We start from the raw sequence: 23,934 nt of genomic DNA, 5'->3' as shown, positions 1-23,934 counted from the left end.
TTGAGACATTAGTGGTGATCTTTCTGGAATCATGGAGAGTCCCAAAGAACTGGAAAATGGCTAATAACACCTCTGTTTAAGAAGGGAGACAGGAAGAGGACAGGAAACTATAGACTAGTTAGCCTAATCTCAATCATAGGTAACAATTTAGAGTCAAAAGGTGTGATGCTGGAAAAGCATAGCAGGGCAGGCAATATCAGAGGAGTAGGAGAGTCGATGTTTCGGGCTTGAGCCCTTCATCAGGAAACAATTTAGAGACTATTATTAAGGATGAGAATGCTGGGTACTTGGAAATGCATGGTAAAATAGGCCATAGTCAGCATAGCTTTATAAAGGGGAGGTCATATCTGATAAATCTGTTCTTTGAGGAGGTAATGATAAAAGTTAGACAGAGAGCTAGTGGACGTGATCTATTTGGATTTCCATAAGGCCTTTGACAAGGTGCCACACAGGAGATTGCTAAATATGATAAAGAGCCCATGGTGTTAGGAGCAAGGTAATGGCATGGATAGAGAATTGGTTGAATGGCAGACGATAAAGAGTGGGGACAAAGTGATCTTTTTAGGGATGGCAGCCAATAACTCCATTTTATAGATTAATAATCCTGAAGGAATAGAGGATCTTGCTGCTAAATTTGTAGATGACAAAAAAAAGATAGATGGAAGGATAGGTAAAGTTGAGGAAACAGATGGGCTGCAGAAGGATTTGAACAGGCCGGAAGAGTGGGCAAAGATGTTAGGCAGGTAAAAACAATGACTGCAGATGCTGGAAAGCAAATACTGGATTAGTGGTGCTGGAAGAGCACAGCAGTTCAGGTGGCATCCAACGAGCAGCGAAATCGACGTTTCGGGCAAAAGCCCTTCATCAGGAATTCCTGATGAAGGGCTTTTGCCCGAAACGTCGATTTCGCTGCTCGTTGGATGCTGCCTGAACTGCTGTGCTCTTCCAGCACCACTAATCCAAAGATGTTAGGCACTTTTGTAGGATGAATAAAAGCACAGACTATGTTCTAAACAGGCAAAGGCTTCAGAAATCTGAAGCACGGAAGGGACTTAGGAGTCCTAATTTAAAATTTTCTTAAGGTTAGCAGGTTCATTTGGTAGTTAGGAAGGTACATGCAATGTTACCACTTATTTCAAGTGTGCTAGAATACAAACAGCAGGTACATACTATTGAGACTGTATAAAGCTTTGGTCAGACCACATTTAGAATACGGTGAGCTGTATCTAAAGAAAGGATGTACTGACCTTGGAGGTCCAGAAGTGGCTGATAAGAATGGTCCCAGGAATGAAGGACTTAACATAGGGGAACTCTGGATCTGTACTTGGAGTTTAGAAGGATGAGGGGAAGCCTGATTGAAACTTAGAATACTGAGAAGCCTGGAAAGAGGAAACGTGGAGAAGGAACTTCTACTCGAAGGAGAGACTAGAAAATGGACGTAAGGAATATTGGATCAGCTAAAGTACCGAATATGGTGCAAACTGGAGGTAAATAGCCTTCTCTTGCTCCTATGCCTATGGTGTTATAATCTTTGCTCAGTTTATATTTATAAATATAATTATATTTATGATTGGGGGACCTGGAAATATAGTGAAGCCATTTGATGAGGTGCCACACAAAACGTTAACACGCAAAGTAAGGGGCTAGGGATAACAGATCAGCTTCAAGAAATGATTGGCTACCCAACAGAGTGTAGAGTGAGTCAGGATAAATGGGTCTTTTTCCGGTTGACACGTTGTAACTAATGGGGTGCCAGAGGGTTAAGTCCTTAGGCCCCAACTATTTACAATCTATATGAAAATGACTTTGATACAGTGATGGAAATATATGATTGCCCTGACTGGTACCAATTTCTCTCTCTCAGACTTGAATCCACTCCTGGTCAACAGTCAGAGACATACAACATGGACACAGGTCCTTCAGCACAACTCTTCCATACAGACTAGGTTTCATAAACTGAACTAGTCCTATTTTCCTGCATTTGGCTTATATCCCTCTATAACCTTTATTACCCACATACCTGCCCTAGTGTCTTTTAAATGTTGTAACTGTATGCGCCATTACCATGGGATCTCTGATATCCTGGTTCTTGGCAGAGGCAGTAATGCAGGGACCCGAACAACAGCTCTGTCAACCAGCCAACCCAAACTTTGGGTCCGCTATGTGGACAACACCTTTATCATCACTAAATGAAGAAAATTAGAGGAAACCTTCAAGACCATCAATAATACCCTTACTGGCATAAAATTCACTAAAGAGAAAGAAAACAAACAACTGCCATTCCTAGATGTCACAGTAGAGCAAACAGCCAATGGGGAACTTCAAACCAGCATCTACAGGAAGACAACACATATGGACCAAATATTGAACTACAGAAACAACCATCCCAACAACCACAAACGGAGCTGCATTAGAACATTATTTCAATGTGCCAACATGCACTGCAGCACAGAGGAACTACACAGAGCAGAGGAAAATCACTTATACAGTGTATTAAAAAAGAATAGGTACCCAATAAACACAGTCTGCCAATTTCTCAGCAACAAATCCAAACAAACAGATAAAATATGTCCATTATCCCTAGCCACTCTCCCCTACATCAAAGACATCTCTGAAATGACTGCCAGACTACTCAGACCACTTGGCATCATGGTAGCCAACAAGCACAACAAACATACTAAAATAGCAGATAATGAATTTGAAAGACCCTATACAGACAAGCAAAACTAATGTCATTTACAAAATACCATGCAAGAACTGTAACAAACACTACTTTGGACAAACAGGCAGAAAACTAGCCACCAGGATACATGAACATCAATTAGCCACAAAAAGACATGACCCACTCTCATTAGTATCCTTACATATGGATGAGGAAGGACACCGCTTCGACTGAAACAACACATCCATCCTAGGACGAGCCAGACAGAGACACACATGAGAATTCCTAGAAGCATGGCATTCCAACCAGAACTCTAATCAACAAACACTGACTTGGATCCCATTTACCACCCCCTGTGAAAAAGAACAGATGACATCACCACAGGAAATGGCATCATCAATCCAAGGAAACCTAAACGCATAAATAGAAAGTGGGCCATGCCACAAGTGCTTCATCCGGAGGCTCACTGATGTTACCTAGTAGAATGACAAAACGTCTAAAATCGAACCTTCCAGCTCAGTGAGCAAACCTACATCCAGCACCGCCACCACTTCTTCTGTTGTCTCTTGAAAGCCTCTGAAATAAACTAACAGGTTACAGAGTTACCAGGGAAATTGGAACTAAAAGCCACACTGTGCGATGGTGGATAACCAGCACTTTCAAAGAACAATTGATTATCCCATTCTATATAGTTTACAAAATGTTAGGAATGATAATACCTGACGCATTCTCTGGACACGCACTTGGATTTATATCCGAGCTGACAAAACATTTCCTCTTTCCAAACACAGTTGACAACAATACATAGGAAGATTCAAACTTGGCGGTGTTGAGGGAAAAGTACTGCATACATAATCAGGTAACATCTTCTGATTATGTGAATCATTTTTGTCAATTTGTCCGCTGGAATATAAGATCATAAAACCACAAGACATTGGAACAGGAATAGGGCCGTTCAGCTCCTTGAGCCTGCTCGGCCATTCAAAGCGATCATTGCTGATCCAACATTCCGATATCTGCTTTCCTGCATTTTCTCCTTAAATCTCCCCCACGAGACAAGACGTTATCTCATCCTTAAATTTCCACCGGGACTCTGCCCTCAGAGCTCTCTGTAGCAAGGAGTTCCAAAGACTTAACCTCAGAAGAAATTCCTCATCTCAGTCTTAAATTGGTGCCCCTTTATTCAGGGACTATACCTTCTAGTCCACAAGGAGAAATTTCTCCTCAGCATTTGCCCCTCAAGCCCCTTGAAGAGTCCTTTTTGTTTAAATGAGATCACACCTCATACTCCCAAACTCCAGTGAGGGAACTGAACAGCCTCTAGTGAAAAACATTTCCTTTAATAAGTGAGCCAAAAGTGCTCATAGTACACTCAGTCTGGATGTGGATGAACCAGTGTTGAACCAGAGTGGACAAGGTCAGAAGTCTCATGGCACTGGGTTATAGTCCAACAGGCTTATTTGAAATCACAAGCTTTCGGAACACTGTGCCTTTGTCAGGTGAAAACACTTCACTTCCAAAAGCTTTTGATTTCAAATAAACCTGTTGGACTATAACCCGATGCCATGAGACTTCTGATCTTGTCCACTGAGTGCTACAGATGTGGTCCACCAGCATTTGTATAGTTGCGGTAAAACTTACCGACGTTAAATAGAGTTACAATTAGATAACGTTCATAGTACATTATTCTCCAAGTCGCTCCAAAATTCTCAGCCCAAATTTAAAAAGGGTCACTGGATTTGAAACTTTACCTCTCCACAGATGTTACCAGACCTGCTGAGTTTCGCCAGCACTCTGTTTTTTTTCCAAGTTGGTTTACAAGTAGGCACAACATAGACAACTCTCCTACTGAAGCATTGTACATTATTTATGACTTGCTGTGGCACAACTATTAGTACGTCATCTAACTTAATATACAATGGGAAAATCAAACACTGATTAGATATGTTAATGTGCTTTTTGTATTTCCAATTAAACTTCATGCGAATAAGACCACAAGACATTGGAACAGGAATAGGCCACTCAGCTCCTCGAGCCTGTTCAGTCATTCAAAGCGATCATTGCTGATCCAACATTCCAATATCTGCTTTCCTGCATGAATAAGAAGACCATTAGAGACAGGATCAGAATTAGACCATTTGGCCCATCGAGTCAAATTAAGTTGCAATGAAGATAAATTTACATATAGATAGGATAGGCAAGTAGTCCAAAGGTTGGTAAATGGAGTGAGAGATTATCCATTTTTCTCTTGAAGGATAGGAAGGCAATTTATTATCGAAGTGGAAAGAAAGGGTATTAATCACGGACTGTTAATCCCAAAACCCAGATTCAAATCCTGCCACAGCAGATAGTGGAGTTTGAATTCAATAAACATCTGGAATTAAGAGTCTAAAGATGACCATTGTTGTTTGTCAGAAAAACTCATCTGGTTCACTAATGTCCTTTAGGGAAGGAACCGGTCATCCTTACTTCATCTGGAAGAATGTGACTGCAGACCAACAGCAATGTGCTTGATTTTTAATTGCACTCTGGCCTATTAGGGACTGGCAATAAATGCTGGCCCAGCTAGCGATGCCCTCATCCGTGAATTAATGAAAAAAAAATTTCAAGTGCTTTGGCAGAAGAATCTGGGAGTCCTCATGCACAAACTGCTATGCATGTAATAAGGAAAGCAAATTGAATTTTGGCATTTATTGCTAAAGTAAGTCTAAAATAAGGGGAGTGCTACTTTGGTGAGACCATATCTGGAGAACTGTGTAAAACTTTGAAGCCCCTGAAGGAGGATACAGCTGTATTGGAGAACGATCAGAGGAGATTCATGAGATTCATTTTTGAGACAAGGGCTTTAAAGGAGAGTGATCGAGCGTTTTGACCTATACTTTTGGGTGTTTAGGTGAACAAGAGGAAATCAGTTAAGTATACAAAACATTAAAAGTGGATTGACAAAGTAGATGAAGAGAGGATGTTTCTTCATATTGGACAATCTAGAATGAGACATCATCGAGTTAGGATTAGAGTTTACAGATTTAAAACAGATAAGGAGCAATTACTTCTCTCAAAAGGGTTGTGAAACTATAAAATTCACTACCTTGGAGTGCATTGGATGCTGGATCACAGAATAAATTTGAGGAAGAGATAGACAGATTTTTAATTAGTAATGGGTTGAAAGGACTTTGGGGACAGGGCAGAAAAGTGAGTTGATGACATCAGCCATGACGGAACAGACTCAATGGGCTAAATGGCCTCCTACAAATTAAGTTCTTACGATCCTCAGGCACATGACCCTACAGAATTTCAGAGATCAGGTCACGGTTTTGTGCAATTTCAGGTGTTCTGTTATTGAATGGTGTAAAATTGTGCAGCAGCATTGGGAAGGAGCCGTGAAAGGATAATTAGCCTCCAACACCAAAGATCATGCACAAAACGGAAACTGTGCAATGTAGTGTCACTCAGTCACCATCAAGGAAACACAGCAGGTCTCAGTTAGAATTAGAACATACATCAACACGGCACAGGAGGACAGGCCCTTTGGCCCACCATGTCTGTACTAACCATGATGTCATTTTAAACTAACCCCATCTGCCTGCACATGGTCTGTACTCCCTCTAGTCACTGTATCATTTATATTCATGTTCACCCATTATAGAAAAATGGGAAGACAAGCAGGGTAATGGGACAAAACTGGATGGAGCATTCAAAGTGCCAGCACAAGAATAGAGGAATATATAGCTTCCTTTAGTGCCATATGGTTCTACAATTCAAATGCTCCTGTTCCTAGAGGCAAGGGAACTCTGGCCCAGATTTGCACATTTTTGCATTCATAGCTCGTTTGGAGGTTTCTTTTTCAAAAAAAAATCAAAACATGCCGTTTCTATTTGCAACAGTCAAGGCTGTATTGCATCCTGATGTAAACAGATTCTGGCACTATCCTCTCACAAATTGCTCAGCAACAATACAAAACCAGTCCTGTTACACACAGCTCTGGTTAACTTCCTTGCACTGATAATAAAATAGATTTTTAAAAAAGATCTTTTAATCAGAATTCTCTACAACGGCTTTTAAAATAACTCCTGATTGGAAAATGACTTGCAAGGCCACGTATAAGTGGGCATGATATTTACAATCACTAGAAAAGGAGCCATGCTTTAGTACAACTTAAACACACGCAAAAAACCTCTCATTCCTTTGACTATTAAGGAAAGTCTCCTATGACATTGAGTAGCAATAAGTTGGGCAGTGCGATGTCAGGAGAAGAAGAGATCTTACAGGATGGAGATGATGATGTGATGATATTCCAAAAACAATACATAGAAGATTTTGTGCTCAAGGGATGGAACCCTCTGCATGCAGAACTCCTGAGAGATCCCTTAGCATATGCTCAGAGGATATTAGCAAACCAGAAAGAAAGCCCACTACCACAGTTTTGCTCCAAGTCAGTTATGGACACAGTATGCCTGAAAAGAGACCAATACAAAACAAGTGGATGGCTAAAATTATCTACCACTGAGCTCAATGCTTGACAGACCACAGGTTCCGTGTAAAGAAGTTACGACAATCAGATTTGGAAAACCTGCAGTGACAACATACTTCTGGCAACCAAGAATCAAATTAAATGCAAACTCCTAGCTCTCCTCTGTTCTGCCACTCTGCAGCAAATATTTATGGCACAGCATCAAGCAGAATCAAAAGCCAGCATGCCAGCAACACTTATCAGTTGGAGTGTAATTGTTGAAGCAAAAAGAATACAAGAGAAGTCAAAACAACATTTTAAAAATAAAATGCATCAGGAATAGCCAACATACATATGATGTGTCTTAAGGGGCATGGGCATTCTTATGTGGGTACCAAAAACTTCAAGGATGGGGGGAGCTACAAAGACTGTAGAAACTCTTTTCAATCGCAACTGAACCCTTTTATTCCCCCAAGCAGTGACAGTGACAAAGCAAGTCTCAGTGCCCTACACTCTCAATGTAATGTAATTTGATTTTGGCAGTAGTGACTACAATTCACGTTTGCACACTACACATTTCCAAAACAGGAACTCCACACGCCAGTAGCGATCATTCCACCACAGTGCTCCCAGCTGCAGGTTCATCTATCCCAATTACATGAATGATCAGTCACATCGCTCAGAGATGTGGGCAAGTCATTAACTTTGGCCGAAACACCTCTCTCTCTATTTTATTTTGAGGGACAGCAACACAATGACTTATTCGCTCAGATGGAAAAACAAATCACCCCGAGCTTTCAAAAAAAAAGCTATTCCTTAATTTGATCCATGGATCCCTCTTTCAAACAAAACAAATAGGCAAAGTCAGTAAGGTGACTCTGATAAAAGGAATGTAGCTTTAGTCAGGGACAGTACAGTGATAGGAGTAAGTGAGGACTGCAGATCACAATTGAGAGTGTTGCTGGAAAAGCACAGCAGGTCAGGCAGCATCCCAGGAACAGGAGAATTGATGTTTTGGGCATAAGTCCTTCATCAGGAATCCGGGGTAGGATCAGGAGTAGGCCATTCGGCCCCTCAACCCAACTCTGCCTTTCCTACAGAATCAAGACTGATCTGACATTCCTCGCCACCACATTCCTGGTTTACTGCCCACAATCCTCAATTCCCCTGCTGATGAAGAATCTATCTCAGCCTTAAATATACACAAGGACACTGTGCCCACAGCTCTCTGTGGCAAACAGTTCCAAAGACACTCAATCGCTCAAGAGAAATTGATCAGCTCAGTCTTAAACTAGCACTCCTTTATTCTGCCATCTGGTCCTAGACTCTCCCACAACAGGAAATCTCCCTTCAGCATTTACCCAGTTGAGCCCCTTAACAATCCTAGACGTTTCAATGAGGTCACATCTCATTCTTCTAAACTCCAATGAGAGCCCTAACCCGTTCACCCTTTGCTAATGAGACAATTCTTCCATACTGGAGAATCATCCTAGTGAACCTTCTCTAAACTGCTTCCAATGAATGATACATTTCCTTAATTAAGGGGACCAAGATTGCTCAGTTCTCCAGATGTGGTCTCCCCACCACCTTGTATGGTTGCAGTAAGGGCTCCCTACTCTGCTACTCTAACCCCCAAGAAATAAGGGCTCGATGATGCCCTTGGGCAACTTTGTCGAGTTTGCAGGCTCTCCCAGTGTCTGCGTGGGTTTCCTCCAGGTGTTCCGGTTTCCTCCCACAGTCCAGGCAGAGACAGGCAGAACAAGTGCCTGGGAAATGGCATCTGTACCATTCAGATCACCCACAGCTGAAGTGTGCTGTGACCAGTGTTCTTGCCAGCTTTCTAACTAGGCCAGTAGAGGGGATTTTAAACTGAATAGTGAGGCCTCGAAATTAAACTTGGGACGATGTGGTGAAGGAGTCAAAAGAATCAAGCCAAAGAAAATTACATCATGTATTATTTCATTGTTAAAAATCGCACAACACTAGGTTATAGTCCAGCAGAGTTATTTGGAAGCACTAGCTTTTGAAGCGCTGTTTCTTCATCAGGTAGTGACAACTTGGTGTTATGAGATTTTTATCTTTGTCCACCCCAGTGCAACACCAGCACCTCCACATGTATTACTTCAGAAAGAGAGTGAGTACAAAATCAGTACATATGGGCAGAGACACCACAAAAAATAATTAAAAAAAAGGACAAAGCTAAAAATGCTGTATCTGAATGTGCACAGCATTCAAAAACAAAACAAAGTGACCTGTGAGTGCAGATTGAAATAAGTACTTTGAGAGTTATTGTTGAACAGCCAAAGCTATTGCACGATACGAATCGGGACCGGAATGTCGAAGAGGTAATTAAAACATAGAAAAGTACAGTACGGAGCAGGTGCTTAGGCCCACACTGTTCGAAGGGGGTGAAATTTAGGAAGGCGGCAAAAAGCAAATGGAGGAGGGGTGGGCTCTGTTACTTTATTAGACAGAGGGATGACCCAAGTTTAGAGAAGCAAGACATGGAAACACAGTTTGAAAAGACAAGAGAAGTAATAATGCCATGAAGTCACTTGTGGGAGTGGTGTACAGATCCCATTAACAGTAGCCACATGACAGGAGAGAACACAAAGAAAGAAATAAAAAGGGAGCTTGTCAGAAAGGCACAATGCTATTCATGGAGAATTTTAATTTACACCTGACTAGATAGAGGAAAAAAAAATCAGATAGCAAATGTAGCCAAGGTGAAGAGTTTGTAGGTTGTCCTCAAGATAACTTCTTTGAACAGTATGTTCTGGGGACAGAGTCTTGGAGGTCTACATGGAAACAGGTCCTTCAGCCCAACATGCCTATACCACCCAGTTTTCACAATCTAAACTAATCCCACTTCCCTCCATAACTCTCTCATCTATTTACCTGTCTAAATGTTTCTTAAAATGACAAACTTGTACTCTCTTCCAGCACAACCTCTGGCAACCTGTTCCAGACACTCACCACTCTCTGAAATATAAATTGCCTCTCTGGACCCTTTTGTGTATCTCTCCCCTCTCCCCTTAAACCTATGTCCTTTAGTTTTAGACCTCCCTACCATGGGGAAAAGCTGTCTGCTTTCCACTTTATCTACGTCTCCCGTGATTTTATACACATCTAAAAAGGTCACCCCTCAGTTTCCTACACTCCAAGGAAAGGTGTCCCAGCCTATCCAACCTCTCCTTATAACTCAAACCTTACAGTCCAGGTAGCATCCGAGTAAATCTTTTCAGCACTCCTTCTAGTTTAATAAGAGAGGTAGCTATATTGGAGCTGATACTGTGTAAGGGGGTAGGAATAACGAATGTACAAAACTCTAGAGGCTTCAGTTAAACCATGCATCCCTCAGTGAGGGAGATCCTGACATAGCAGTATCAATAGTATGACTGTAAAATTCAATCTCAGTTTGAGGGGAAAAAGAAATTGGCTTCAGGTTTTTTCTTCAAAACAAAATAAAATGGCAATTATGAGGCGATGAAAGCAGAACTGGCTAAAGTGGATTGGCAAATTAGGTTAAAGAATAGGTCAATAGTGGCATGGATTCAAGGGATGTTTCAGAATATACAGAATGGATCTACTTCAACGAGGAAGAAAAATTCCAAACGAACATACCCATCCTCTGTAGTTAATTACAATGTTAAGATTTTAAGCCAAAAGAGAAAATGCTAGAAAATCTCAGCAGGTCTGGCAGCATCTGTAAGGAGAGAAAAGAGCTGATGCTTGGAGTCTAACTGACCCTTGGTCAAAACTCAGACCTGCTGAGATTTTCCAGCATTTTCTCTTTTGGTTTCAGATTCCAGCATCCGCAGTAATTTGCTTTTCTTTTTTAAGATTTTAAGTTTGAGATAATGAACAGGTGGTAGAGCAGGTGGTAAGTCTGATGACTAGACAGACTATGAAACAAAAAGCAAAAGAATTGCCAAAAGTATTACTGAAGAGGAAGAATTATTAAGAGTATGAAAGAAAGAAAGCCAAAAATGTAAACAAAGATTGTAGATACTTATACAATTTTTAAGCAAAGAAGTAAATTCACAAAAATGAGCACTGATCCATCAGAAAGAAAGCCCAGAGAATCAATAATAAATTATAGTTTAATTTGAATTTTTGAGAGATAGCAGGTGAACTGAACAGATATTCTTCAATCTTCTGTCAAAATACAATGCTCCCAATTTATTATTTTTAATGTTTTGTTCACCTGATTGAAAACTGCAAGGTAGAAGAAGTTGTTATCAAAGGCAGAGAGGAAAGCGATAGTCCAGCAACACTAACACTAGTCTGTTAATTCAGTATCCCAGGTCATGTGCTGAGGACTTGGGTTTAAATCCCAAAACAAAACACACAAAAAAATCTGGAATTAAGACTCTAATGTTAACCATGAATCACTGGTTTGGGAAAACCCATCTGGTTTAGTAATGTCCTTTAGGAAAGGAAACTGCCATTCTTACTTGGTCCAGCCTATGTGTGACTCCACACCCACAGCAATGGGGAGATGTACAAAACTCTAGAGGCTTCAGTTAAACCATGCATCCCCATTGCAGTCAGTGCTTCTTTCAAAGTGTTTTGAAGAAACACTTTCTCCTTGAGCTGATCACACTGCAGAAATGCAATTTTAACATCAATTTATCTTTGTTCCCCACTATCTTTTGATAACAAAGCCAAATAAAAATCTTCAAAGTCTTCAAAATCTTCAAATATGTGAAATTATTCTTCTTTCTTGGTTCCCCAATTTTTCTTCAAAACTCAAGTCACGAGGAAGAGTGTTAAAATGATTCATTCCAAAATATTGTAAAAGCTATCAGTAGTTAAAGTTAATAAGGCACTGGGGCCAGATGAGGTACATCCAAATGATATTAAAAGGAAGAGAGAATAGAAATTGCAGAGGCACTGATAATAAGCTTCCAACTTCCCTTGGAATCAAGGATGGCTCCAGAGGATTTGATTCACTGTTGTCACATATTTCCAGGTACAGTGAAAAGTTTTGTTTTGCATGCAGCACAGCAGATCATGCCATACAAACTGCCTTGGGGGTAATAGAACAGTGTGAGGAATACAACATTACAGCTGCAGAAAAGGTACACAGAGAGAGGTCAACATTAAATTTAAAATTCGAGGCACCCATTCAGACATCTAATAACAGCAGTTCTTGAATCACTGTTAGCAACATTTGAATCTTCTGCCTGACAGAACAGGTTATAAGAGAATATAACCGGGGTGGGAGGGGTCTTTTATGATGTCGGCTGCCTTTCCGAGGCAATGAGAAGTGTACATGGAGTCAAAGGATGGAAGGCTGTGCTCGTGAGATGGACTGGGCTGTGCTCACAACTTTCTGTTATCCCTTATGTTTTTGGGTAAAGCCATTTCCACACCCAAGCTGTGACGCATCCGGAAACATGGCACTATTGCACAGAAAAGGTTGTGAAGATCAGCCCACCAATTACTCATAGCAGTGTGGTTGACGCTTAACTGGGCAAAAAAAGTGCAGACTGCAGATGCAGGAAAAGCACAGCAGGTCAGGCAGCATCCGAGGAGTAGGAAAATCGACGTTTTGGGCTAAAACCCTTCATCACGACTGAAGGCCTGACGAAGATGAGATGTCAGGGATTGGGGAAACATAAATCTCAGTCCTGAAGAAGGGCTTTTGCCCAAAAGATCGATTTTCCCACTCCTCAGAGGCTGCCTGACCTGCTGTGCTTTTCCAGCACCACACTAATCTTGACGCTTAACTGCCCTCTTGGCAATTAGAAAATGAATACAAAATGCTGGCCTAGCAAGTGACACCTATAGCCTCACGAACAAATAAAAGCATTTCAAAAACAATTACTGGAGGTAGAATTAGTGATCACCCAAAAAGAGGAGTGTCGATTTGGAAGTGTCAACATGGATTTGTCAAGGAAAAGAAAAATGTCTGACTAAAGTGGGAGTTTGTTTTTGAAGATTTAATAGAGGTAGCAAGTTTGTCCAAAAACATATTTGATACAGTGTCACACAATAGACCTGGAAGGAAAGTAACAGATCATGGAATAAAAGGGACAGTAGCAACATGGGGGACACAGCTTTAAATTAAGAGGAGGTTGGTATAGGACAGATGTTAGGGGTAGATTCTTTACTCAGCGGGTTGTGAGTTCATGGAATGCCCTGCCAGTATCAGTGGTGGACTCTCCCTCTTTATGGTCATTTAAGCGGGCATTGGATAAGCATATGGAGGTTATTGGGCTAGTGTAGGTTAGGTAGGCTTCGGTCGGCGCAACATCGAGGGCCGAAGGGCCTGTACTGCGCTGTATTTTTCTATGTTCTATGTTCTATGGATGTAAAATTGGCTGAGTGAAAGGAATCACCAACCATTACACAAGTATTTTTCAAGGTAGAAGGAGTTCCCCAAGGCTCACTATAGGGACCCTTGCCTCATAGCCAGTTAGCAAATTACCTTTTTGATACAATTTATCCAAAGTTAATACTTCACCCAAAGCTTCATCCAGCTCAACGTCAAAAATAAAATTCTAAAACTGTTAAAAATTAGAAATTCTAAAAGATTAACTAAAGGTGCTACCTTCACTGAATCCCTCACTGACCAGGAACACAACTGGTCTCGCCATAAAAATAAAGTGGTGACTAGAGCAGGTCATAGGAGAGGAATACCATAACAAGTAACTCCACTCCTGACCCTCTAAAGCTTGCCCACCATTTAGAGTTAGGAGTGTGATGGAATACCCTCCATTTGCGTGAATGGATGCAGCTCCAACAACCCAAGGAACTCCAAACAGGACAAAGCAACTTGCTCAATTGGCACCACATCCACTCCCTCCACCACTGATGCGCAGTAGCAAAAATGCATACCACCTAGAAGATGTACTTCAGAAAGATCTTCAAAGATCTTCACACAGCATCTTCCAAACTCTGAACCACTAGCATCTAGAAGACCAAGGACAGGAGATATGTAGGAATACCATCCTCTAAGTTCGGACAGGCCACACTATCCTGACTAGAAAATACATCAGGAGAAAGTGAGGACTGCAGATGCTGGAGATCAGAATCGAGAGTGTCAAGCTGGAAAAGCACAGCAGGTCAGGCAGCACCAAAGGAACAAGAGAATCAACGTTTCAGGCATAAGCCCTTCATCAGGGATGAGGCTTGTGGGCCAAGGGGGCTGAGAGATAAATGGGAGGAGGGTGGGAGGGACAGGTAGCCAAGAGTGCAATGGGTAGATGAAGATGGGGGAAGTAGGTGATAGGTTGGAGCAGATAGATGGGAAAGATGATGGGACAGGTCAAGAGGGTAGTGCCATGTTGGAGGCTTGGGACTGGGAGCGGAAAAAGAGGAAACTGATGGAATCCACATTAATCCCGTGTGGTTGCAGGGTCCAAAGGTGGAAGACGAGGCATTCTTTCTCCAGGCATCAGGTGGTTAGGGTTTGGCAATAGAGGCGGCTCAGGACCTGCATGTCCTTGGTGGAGTGGGAGAGGGAATTAAAGTGCTCAGCCACAGGGCAATGGGGTTGGTTGGTGCAGGTGTCCCAGAGATGTTCTCGGAAATGATCCACAAGGTGGTGTCCACAGCAGGTGTAACGGATACAGTAGATGACGTGTGTGGAAGTGCAGGTAAACTTCTGTTGGATATGGAAGGATCCTTTGGGGCCTTGGGCGGAGGTGAGGGGGAGGTTTGGGCGCATATTTTGCACTTCTTGCAATGGCAGGGGAAGATGCTGGGAGTTGCGTGTGAGCCAGTGGGGGGCATGGATCTGAAAAGGGAGTTGCTGAGGGAATGGTCTCTCTGAAACACCGATGGGGAGGGAAATATATCCCTCGTGGTGGGGTCAGTTCATAAGAGGCAGAAGTGGCAGAGGATGACGCGACGTATCTGGAAGGTTTGTGGAGTGGAAGGCAAGGACTGGGATGTGGGGGGTGGGCGGTGTGGAGGGGGAGGTGTTCCATTCTTGTTGGGTTGGAAGGGGTAGGATTCAAGGGCAGAGGTGCAGGAAATGGAGGTGATGCACTGGAGGGCATCGTCAACCAATTGGGAGGGGAAATTGTGGTCTTTGAAGAAGTAGACCATCTGGGATTTTCTATAGTGAAATTGGTCGTCCTGGTAACCGATGTAGCAGAGGTGGAGTAATTGGGAATAAGGAATGGCATTTTTACAGGAGGCAAGGTGGGAGGAGGTGTAGTCCAGTTAGCTGAGAGAGTCAGTGGGTTTGTAGGAGTTGTCTATGATTAGTCTATTGCCAGAGATGGAGTTGAGGTGGGGTGAGGTGTTGGAGATTATCTAGATGAATTTGAGGTTGAGGTGAAAAGGTGTTAGTGAAGTAGACGAGCTGTTCAACCTCCTCGTGGGAGCATGAGGTAGAGCCAATACAGCCATCGATGTCTCAGAGGAAAAGGTGGGGAATGGTGCCGATGTAGCTGCGGAAGATGGACTGTTCCATGTGCCCAACAAAGAGGCAGGCACAGCTGGGGCCCATACGGGTGCCCATGGCTACCCCTTTGGTTTGGAGGAAGTGGGAGGATTGGAAAGAGAAGTTGTACAAGGAGAAGAAAATAGATCACCTTTTCTTCTCTTTTGCTGGGTCAAAATCCAGGAATTCCTGTCCCAAAGGCATTGTGGGTCAACCAACAGCACATGAACTGCAGTCGTTCAAGAAGGCAGCTCACTAGCACCTTCTCAAGGGCAACTAGGGACAGGCAATAAACATTGGCCAACCAGTAACATCCATGCCCCACAAAGTGAATTAAAAAGATTCTTATCTGGTTTTGGTAGCAAAAGATCCAAGACCATACCTAGTTAATTAGCGCATACTCCATGGCAAGCCATCTATCAGAGTCCATTTGTTAACCAATTAGCAATTTCATCTTCTATTCTTATATTGCATAAATTTTGGTTTCCCTTTAAGAACTGTATTCTTATAAATTGTCTGGCATTTATCAGGACAAAAGGCTTTGAAAAAAAAATGCATCTCTTCTCAGCAATACTCAAATAAACATTTTAAATACACTGTATTTGGAGGAGAGGTGCTGGTACCCACATGCAAAGATCCTTAAAACTGGTAACAGGGAAACTTGATAAAAGTATCTAAAATAAGGCACATTGGTCATTAGATTTTATAAATAAAAAAGGAAAAGGAATAGCAAAGCTAAAAAAAAAAGCACATTAGATCTCCAAACCACTGATAATATTTCAATTAGATTTTATGAAAAATTTTAGGTAGCAGGATTCAAAAGGGGGAATTTTAACAGGACAATAATAGGAATAAGGAACACAATCAGAAAAGGTAGGGCTACCCTCCTTGAAAGAGAGTGAAGGCAGTGAAAAGGAGAATTGATGTAGTGGTTTAAAAATCAGGAAGGAGTTAAACAAATTGCTTCCAAATGCCAATGGGTCATTATAAAGTTTAAAGCCAACTGGCAAAGAAACCAAAAGTTAAGAGGAAAAACGTGTACGGTTTGAATTAAAAATGCACTACTTGAAGGGATTTTGGATACGATTCAATTGTAACCATTAAAGATATTTCATTAAAGTGTCATTTTGACAAGCCAAATGAATGGAAGGTGCAGTTAATGTGGATAAATATGAAGCTAGCTACTTTGATAGCAAAAAACAGGAAAGGTAGATTATTACCTGAAAGGCTATAAATTGAGAGTGGGAAATATGAAAATGGGACCTGATGTCCACCTACCAGTCACTAAAAGCAAGCATATAGATACAGCGGGAGGCGATGACAGGAAATGGTATGCTGACCTTCTTAATGACAGGACTCAAATGCAGGAAGCAGGGGTGTCTTGCTACAATTAAACAGGCCCTGAGATTTTGTGCAGTTTTGGTCTTATCAGGGGAAAAATATTCTTACTAAAAAGAGGGAGTGCAGTGAAGGATTGACATACGAGAATTATAATCAGAGTTAAAGATAATGAGGGGACAATCTCAGTAACCTACAAACTTCTAACAGGGTGGACTCAGGAAGGATGTTTACGATGACCAAGATGTCAAAAACTAGGAGTCACAGTCCGAGAATACAGGGTAGACCACTGAGGAATGAGTTGAGCGGATATTTCTTCAGAGAGAGTGTGGTGAGCCTGTGGAATTCATTACCACAGAAAATGTTGTACTGGAAGAATATAGCGCTTGGAGCTAAAGGGGTCAAAAAAGGTTGTGGGAGAGAAAAGCAGGAACAAGCTGTGGAGTTGGATGATCAGCCATGATCACAACGAATAGCAAAGCAGGCCCAAAAGGGCTGAATGGCCTACTCCCATTCCAAGTTTCTATATAAATAAAGAAAGGAATTTGGATAAATTATTTTCTTTTTAAATCCATTGAGTATTTAAGAGTGGGACTAACTTAATTGCTCTCAAAACAATGGTACAAATTGGAGGATCTGAATGTCATCTTTGTGTTGTACTGTAGTTATTTCATTAGATTAAATTAGATTAGATTCCCTACAGTGTGGAAACAAGCCCTTTGGCCCAGCAGGTCCACACCAACCCTCCGAAGAGTAACCCATCCAGTCCCATTTCCCTCTGACTAATGCACCTAACACCAAGGGCAACTTAGCATGGCCAATTCACTTGACTTGCACATGTTTGGACTGTGGGAGGAAACCGGAGCACCCAGAGGAAACAGGAGCACCCAGAGGAAACACATGCAGACATGGGGAGAATGTCTGTGTGGAGTTTGCACAGTCACCCAAGGCTGGAATTGAACCTGGGACCCTGGTGCTGTGAGGCTGCAGTGCTAACCTCTGAGCCACAGTAATGACCTACTTCACTGATGGGGTTTGCAGTGTAATATTGAGGGGTTATATAACACTGCCTAGCTTCCTTTCCCATTAAATCAACCACTTTCTAAGTCACTATGTTATTGCTTGGTGATGCTCATCACCTCAGCAGGTACGAGCAGCAGATAGAGGAGTACATCTATGACACCACAGGCCAGCTTTCAGCATCCCCAGCAGCTGCACACGCCATGCCTTCCTTCCATTTGTCCTTTAGCCTTGCACCAGAGCTTCTGACATGATGTGATGGATGTTTTGACAGGGTCTCATTACCACCAGTGGGAATAGAGGAAGTCACCTATCTGCCCAAAATAAGTCATGATTTGGAGGAACCAATGTTGGACTGGAGTGTACAACATTAAAAAAAACACACACAACACTAGGTTATAGTCCAACAGGTTTATTTGGAAGCACTGCTCCTTGGTCAGCTGGTTATGGAGTATAAGATTATAGGACACCACCTGATGAAGGAGCAGCGTTCCGAAAGCTAGTGCTTTCAAATAAACCTGTTGGACTATAACCTGGTGCTGAGATTTTTAGTCCAAATTTGGAATATTATGTGCAATTCTGGTCTCCTTCCTACTGGAAAGATGTTGTGAAACTTGAAAGTGTTCAGAAAAGATTTACAAAGATGTTGCCAGGGTTGGAGGATTTGAGCTATAGGGAGAGGCTGAACAGGTTGAGGCTGTTTTCCCTGGAGCGTCAGAGGCTGAGGGGGGACCTTATAGAGGTTTTCAAAATTATGAGGGGCATGGATTGGGTAAATAGGCAAAAAAAGTCTTTTACCTGGGGTCGGGGAGTCCAGAACTAGAGGGCATAGGTTTAGGGTGAGAGGGGAAAGATATAAAAGAGATCTAAAGGGCAACTTTTTCATGCAGAGTGTGGTACATGTATGGAATGAGCTGCCAGAGGATGTGGTGGAGGCTGGTACAATTGCAACATTTTAAGAGGCATTTGGACGGGTATATGAATAGGAAGGGTTTGGAGGGATATGGGCCGGGTGCTGGCAGATGGGATTCGGTTGGATTGGGATATCTGGTCAGCATAGTTAGACTGAAGGGTCTGTTTCCGTGCTGTACATCTCTATGACTCTACGATCCACTGGCAGAAGGGCCAGTCACCCCATGACACAGCGTGAAGCTAATTGGGAAAAGCAATGAAAAAGAGCCAAGCTTACTTTGTCTTGAAGTAAGTTGATCTGGAATGCTCAAAATGGTGGAAGCAGATGCATTTCAAGAAGAGAGCTGAATATATATTTGAAAAAAAGGGGGTGATAAGGAATCTTGCAGAAAAAAAAAGGACAGGCAAGTGGGACTAAATGATCTTATTAAAAACAAAGTTTACAATTGGACATCATTGAATCATTACTGCACAGGAAAACACCCATTTCAACTGGGGTTATGTTCAAACTGTCAAATAATTTTCGCTTAGCATTCAACTGACATTTCACACACCAATTGTTATAACGTAGACCACAGCATTTATACACATTAGACCCTATATTAGGCAGTCAGCAGATTGTGAACAGGTTCTGTTCTGGAGTCCATTTTGTCACACAACGCAGGACAATATTTAAGAAAAGGATCAATTGAAACGTGAAACAACTGCAGATGCTGCAAATCAGAAGCGAAAATGGAAATTGCTGAAAAAAAGAACTCAGCAGGTCTGGCAGCACCTCTGGAACTGAGGAAGGGTCACTCAACCTGAAACGTTAACAGATTTCTCTCCACAGGTGCTGTCAGACCTGCTGAGCTATTCCAGCAATTTCCATTTTTGTTAAAAAAGCAATTCATAAGCACAGGAAATATTTGTACATCAGATCTTTGGAATGACATACCTGTGCGAGATCACATTTGTAGGCATAAATCATTAAGTCCGACACGCCCTGTACAGATTATAATGGAATAAAAAAAATGATTCCATCATGCTAATTTGGATAGCAAAAAAAACAAAAAGTCACTTACTTTTCTGGAAGTATGCAGCAAGACACATCCTGCATTGTCGTTCTCTGTAAGAGTAAAGGGATTGCAGATTATTAAACACAGAAACATTTTTTGGGTTGGTGGAAGGATTAGATTTTTCATCATAACCTGTGGAAAATTAGTATTTTCAAAATGTCAGTTCACCAGATTTATTATTGGAGATGGGAAATTCTCCGTTTCAGTCTCAGAAATCCTCTCTCGGGAGGTCAGCACTAGTATTTGGATATCAGTGATGTACCTACTGTTCTCTGCTCCTCCTGCATCCTTCAATTACTTTTCATGCTAGCAGCTACATCTGGATTTATTAGTTTCATCTTCATGATCTTGGCAAAATTTATAGCATTAAAATTTATGTATTTGTAACAATCTGGTTAGACGATCTAGACAAACAAACACAATCTTGACATTTGTGACTTCTTCACTCACCGAAAGCAAAACCAGTTTGTAATCTTCGAATTACCCTTCACCATACATTAGACAAAGCACTCCTACACATTCTGTTACAAAATAACTATATCTACATGAGAACTAAACACTGAACTTAGTCAAAAGACGGCATCTTCTATATCCTTGAGAATTCCCCTACTATGCTAGCCAATCGGAGCAGAGCACTTATATTTCATCTGCGTTAGCCCAGAGCCTTTTTTTAATGGCTCTGGATCACATGCAGGCCAGACCAATCAAAGCTGGCAGATTTCTCTTCCTAAATGACATTAAGCTAACAAACCTTTTGGCAATTGACAATGATTACATAATGCCATTAGGCTTGCTTTTTACTTCATCTTCCATGGGATTCATACCCATGTCTGCAGATCATTAGCCTTGGGTTTTGGATTGCTAGTCCAATGACATTCCCCTATGCTACGACACAGTCGCTATAAGCAAAGCTCGACACTTCAGAACAGATCGGATTTTATCCTACCCCTTAACCTCACTGAGACAGTGAGCTGCAGTTTACACACAGACTACAGGACAGGACTACAATTCAACAGAAGTTCTCTCAAAAGTAACTTGCTCCTTTGCAATTTCCAACTCTTAAGCAATCATAACCACCTGGTTCACTAATGACCTTTAAAAGGAAGGAAATCTGCCCATTTTATCAGGTCTGGCTTTGACATAACTTCAACAACGTCATTGATTCTCAACTACCCGGTAAAATAGACAAGCAAACCACTCCAAATCATGGGCAGTTAGGAACGGGCAAGAAATATTAGTCCTGCCAGCAAGGTCCAAATTCTATGATAGAAGAAGAAACAAATAGAAAGATGTTGGGAGGACTAAAGTATTGTCTCCAGGTCAGGGCAATGGAATTCCCAATTCAATACCATTACCATAAACACTAGAATTAATAAAAAGGAGAATACCAACCAAGCCTCTTGAGTTTAGTTTCTCCAACATTTGTCTTTCTCAGGATGAGTAGCAATGAGCAACATATACTATCTTGCCAGTATGCCAGAAATATTTAATGAATAACTTTATAAAAGGAAGTGCTACATTGCAGGAATATGGTACAGAGTAGGAAAAAGGGGAGTTTAAGTTAAAATAAACACGATCTTATTCAATAGCAAAGCAAACTCAAGAAGCCAGGTATTTCTTACAACCTTACTTAAGCTGCAATGTGATAGAGAAAAGGATAATTTGCTTTAGTGGGTATAGGCAGAAATGTGTGTGTTGGCTAGGACACTTGGAGAACTTCCCCTCTTCCACATTGAACTGTGTCCCAGGTCCTCAAACTGCTGCGGGGCCCATTTAAACATGATTGAGTGCTCACATCCTACCCCACGTGCCACCAAAGCCTGGGCACTTATTCAAAACAGGGCAGCAGTTTTCAAACAACCTGCCTCAAGGTCAACATCACCCTTGCATAAACAAATCAGACAACTTTAATAAACATATGAACAGTCAATCAATGAGACATTCTTCCAGAAGGAAATGGTTACCAATCCAGAGTGCACTGATATCAAAGTTTTAAAATAGGTTATTCGATGTAGATTGTGGGTTAGCATTGTGTCCACAGACATAAAAAGACCTGAAGAGTCAATATAAGGAAATGCAGCTCCATTGTGTGCAGAATTATCCCCACTCACCAGAGACCTATTGTCTATAATAGTACTCTCGGAGGGATTCCAAGGCGCCACTTCCAGTGAGCTTCACCCATAGCCCCATTCTGTAATCAACAAACAAGACTCTCTACATAGCCCCAAAGAACAATGGCTCATACAACACATGGAGGCTTCATTCCAATGGGATTTGTTCAGAAAGTCAGAAGGATGTCAGAGCATTCTTCATTCTCTGGGGCTTGCAATTTACTTTAAGTTGTTTAAATATATAGTTTTCATTGAATAGTCCTTTTAACGAGAAAGAGAGAACGACAGCGAGAACATGAGAGAGAGAACACGAGAAAGAGAGAACGACAGCGAGAACATGAGAGAGAGAACACGAGAAAGAGAGAGAGAACACGAGAAAGAGAGAGAGAACACGAGAGAGAGAGAGAGAGAGAGAGAGAGAGAGAGAGAGAGAGATCAACTCATCAAGCTCACTGTTTATAATAGACTTTGACCCACGATTGTTTTAACACTTACCCCAGTCTGTCAGTTTCTTATGCTGTTTGGTACAAAAATAGTCCTGTATTGTAGTTTCACTAGATGGACATCTCATTTTCAGGTATGCCTGGTGCTGCTTCTGGCATGCCTCCTGCACTCTTCATTAAAACAGGGTGGATCCCTGGCTTGATGGTAATGGTTGAGTGGGCAATGTATCAGGCCACGAGGTTGCAGGTTATGATGGAGTACAATTCTGTTACTGATCATCCATAATGCCTTAAGGATGTCCAATCTTGCTTTTCTAGATCTGTTTGAAGTCTATCCCAATCAGCACAATGGTAGAACCACACAACATGATGGAGGACATTCTCAATGTGAAGACAGATCACTTCTACCAATACCATCTTGGGCAGATTCATCAGTGGTCAGGCAGATTGGGGAGGAGGAGGTCGACTAGGCTGGTCCCTCATCACCAATCCAGGAGCTACATCCTTCAGGATCCTACCAGTCCTATTAGTAATAGTGCTGCCAGCCAGAATCTGTGGTGGACACTGAAGGTACTCTAGGTGGAGGTCTTCAAAGTACTTTCACAAAGGGTAGAAAGGGCAAACAAATGTCCAACATGAAGGAGTATGGATTTATCAGATAAGGCAGATCGGTATGGTGAATCTTTGGCCCTGTTGACCTGATGTCAAACAGTTCAAACAGTCTAAGCTCAAAAGTTGGGGGCTCCCAAGGGAATTCCCTCCAACTGTATCCTACGGTGCCTCCATCTCTGCTGGATCTGCCAATGGACATGAAATATCCAAGGGTGGTGACAGTCCAGTCTGCGACATTGTGTGGAAGGTACGATTCCATGCATTTGACTACATCAGGTTGTTGCTTGACTAATCTGACAGCTTTCCCACTCTTGGTTATGGTGTAACTACATACATGGTTAGCTAGGCACCAGCTGAAGTAACAGAAGAAAGTGAGGACTGCAGATGCTAGAGAGTCAGAGTCAAAAAGGGTAGCGCTGGAAAAGCACAGTAGGTCAGGCAGCACCCGAGGAGCAGGAGAGTCAACGTTTGGTCGAATGAAGAGCTTGTGCCCAAATCGTAGACTCTCCTGCTCCTCGGATGCTGCCTGACCTGCTGGATTTTTCCAGCGCCACCCTTTTTGACCCCAGCTGGAGTCGGTGTGTTGTTCTGGTCACCGCACTGTAGGAGGGATGCAATTCAAAGAGAGTAAGTTCACCAGAATAGTGCCTGGGTTGGAGTGTTATAGGCTGGGGCTATTTTCTATAGGGCAAAGAAGGCCGAAGAGAGACCAGATTGAGGATTATAAAAGGGGCATAGATGGGGTAGATTGGAAAGAACTCTTCCTCTTTGCGGAATGGCTAATAATCAGGGGTCATAGATTTAACGAAAGGGTAGGAGGTTTAGAGGGATTGAAGTAAACTGCTTGCACCTAGAGGGTGCAAACTCGTTATCTGAAAAAGGTGGCAAAGATGGCAACCGTCACAGCACTGAAACATCGTAGCACAC

At 42.0% G+C, this 23,934-nt stretch overlaps 1 protein-coding gene across 2 annotated transcripts in view; it reads right to left on the bottom strand.

Annotated features, from left to right (window-relative positions):
* Positions 1 to 23,934, bottom strand: part of slc4a11 (solute carrier family 4 member 11) — a 170,873-nt gene that overhangs the window by 105,327 nt on the left and 41,612 nt on the right. For both annotated transcript variants that reach the window (XM_072577275.1, XM_072577265.1), the window contains exon 4: positions 19,848 to 19,891. In XM_072577275.1, the coding sequence (XP_072433376.1) occupies positions 19,848 to 19,891 (44 nt within the window). The remainder of the gene's footprint in view (positions 1 to 19,847; positions 19,892 to 23,934) is intronic.

Source organism: Chiloscyllium punctatum, chromosome 1 (assembly GCF_047496795.1).
Source record: "Chiloscyllium punctatum isolate Juve2018m chromosome 1, sChiPun1.3, whole genome shotgun sequence".
Lineage (NCBI taxonomy): Eukaryota > Metazoa > Chordata > Chondrichthyes > Orectolobiformes > Hemiscylliidae > Chiloscyllium > Chiloscyllium punctatum.
Note: the sequence above shows the minus strand (reverse complement) of the source record. Positions and strands in the feature narration are given on the sequence as shown.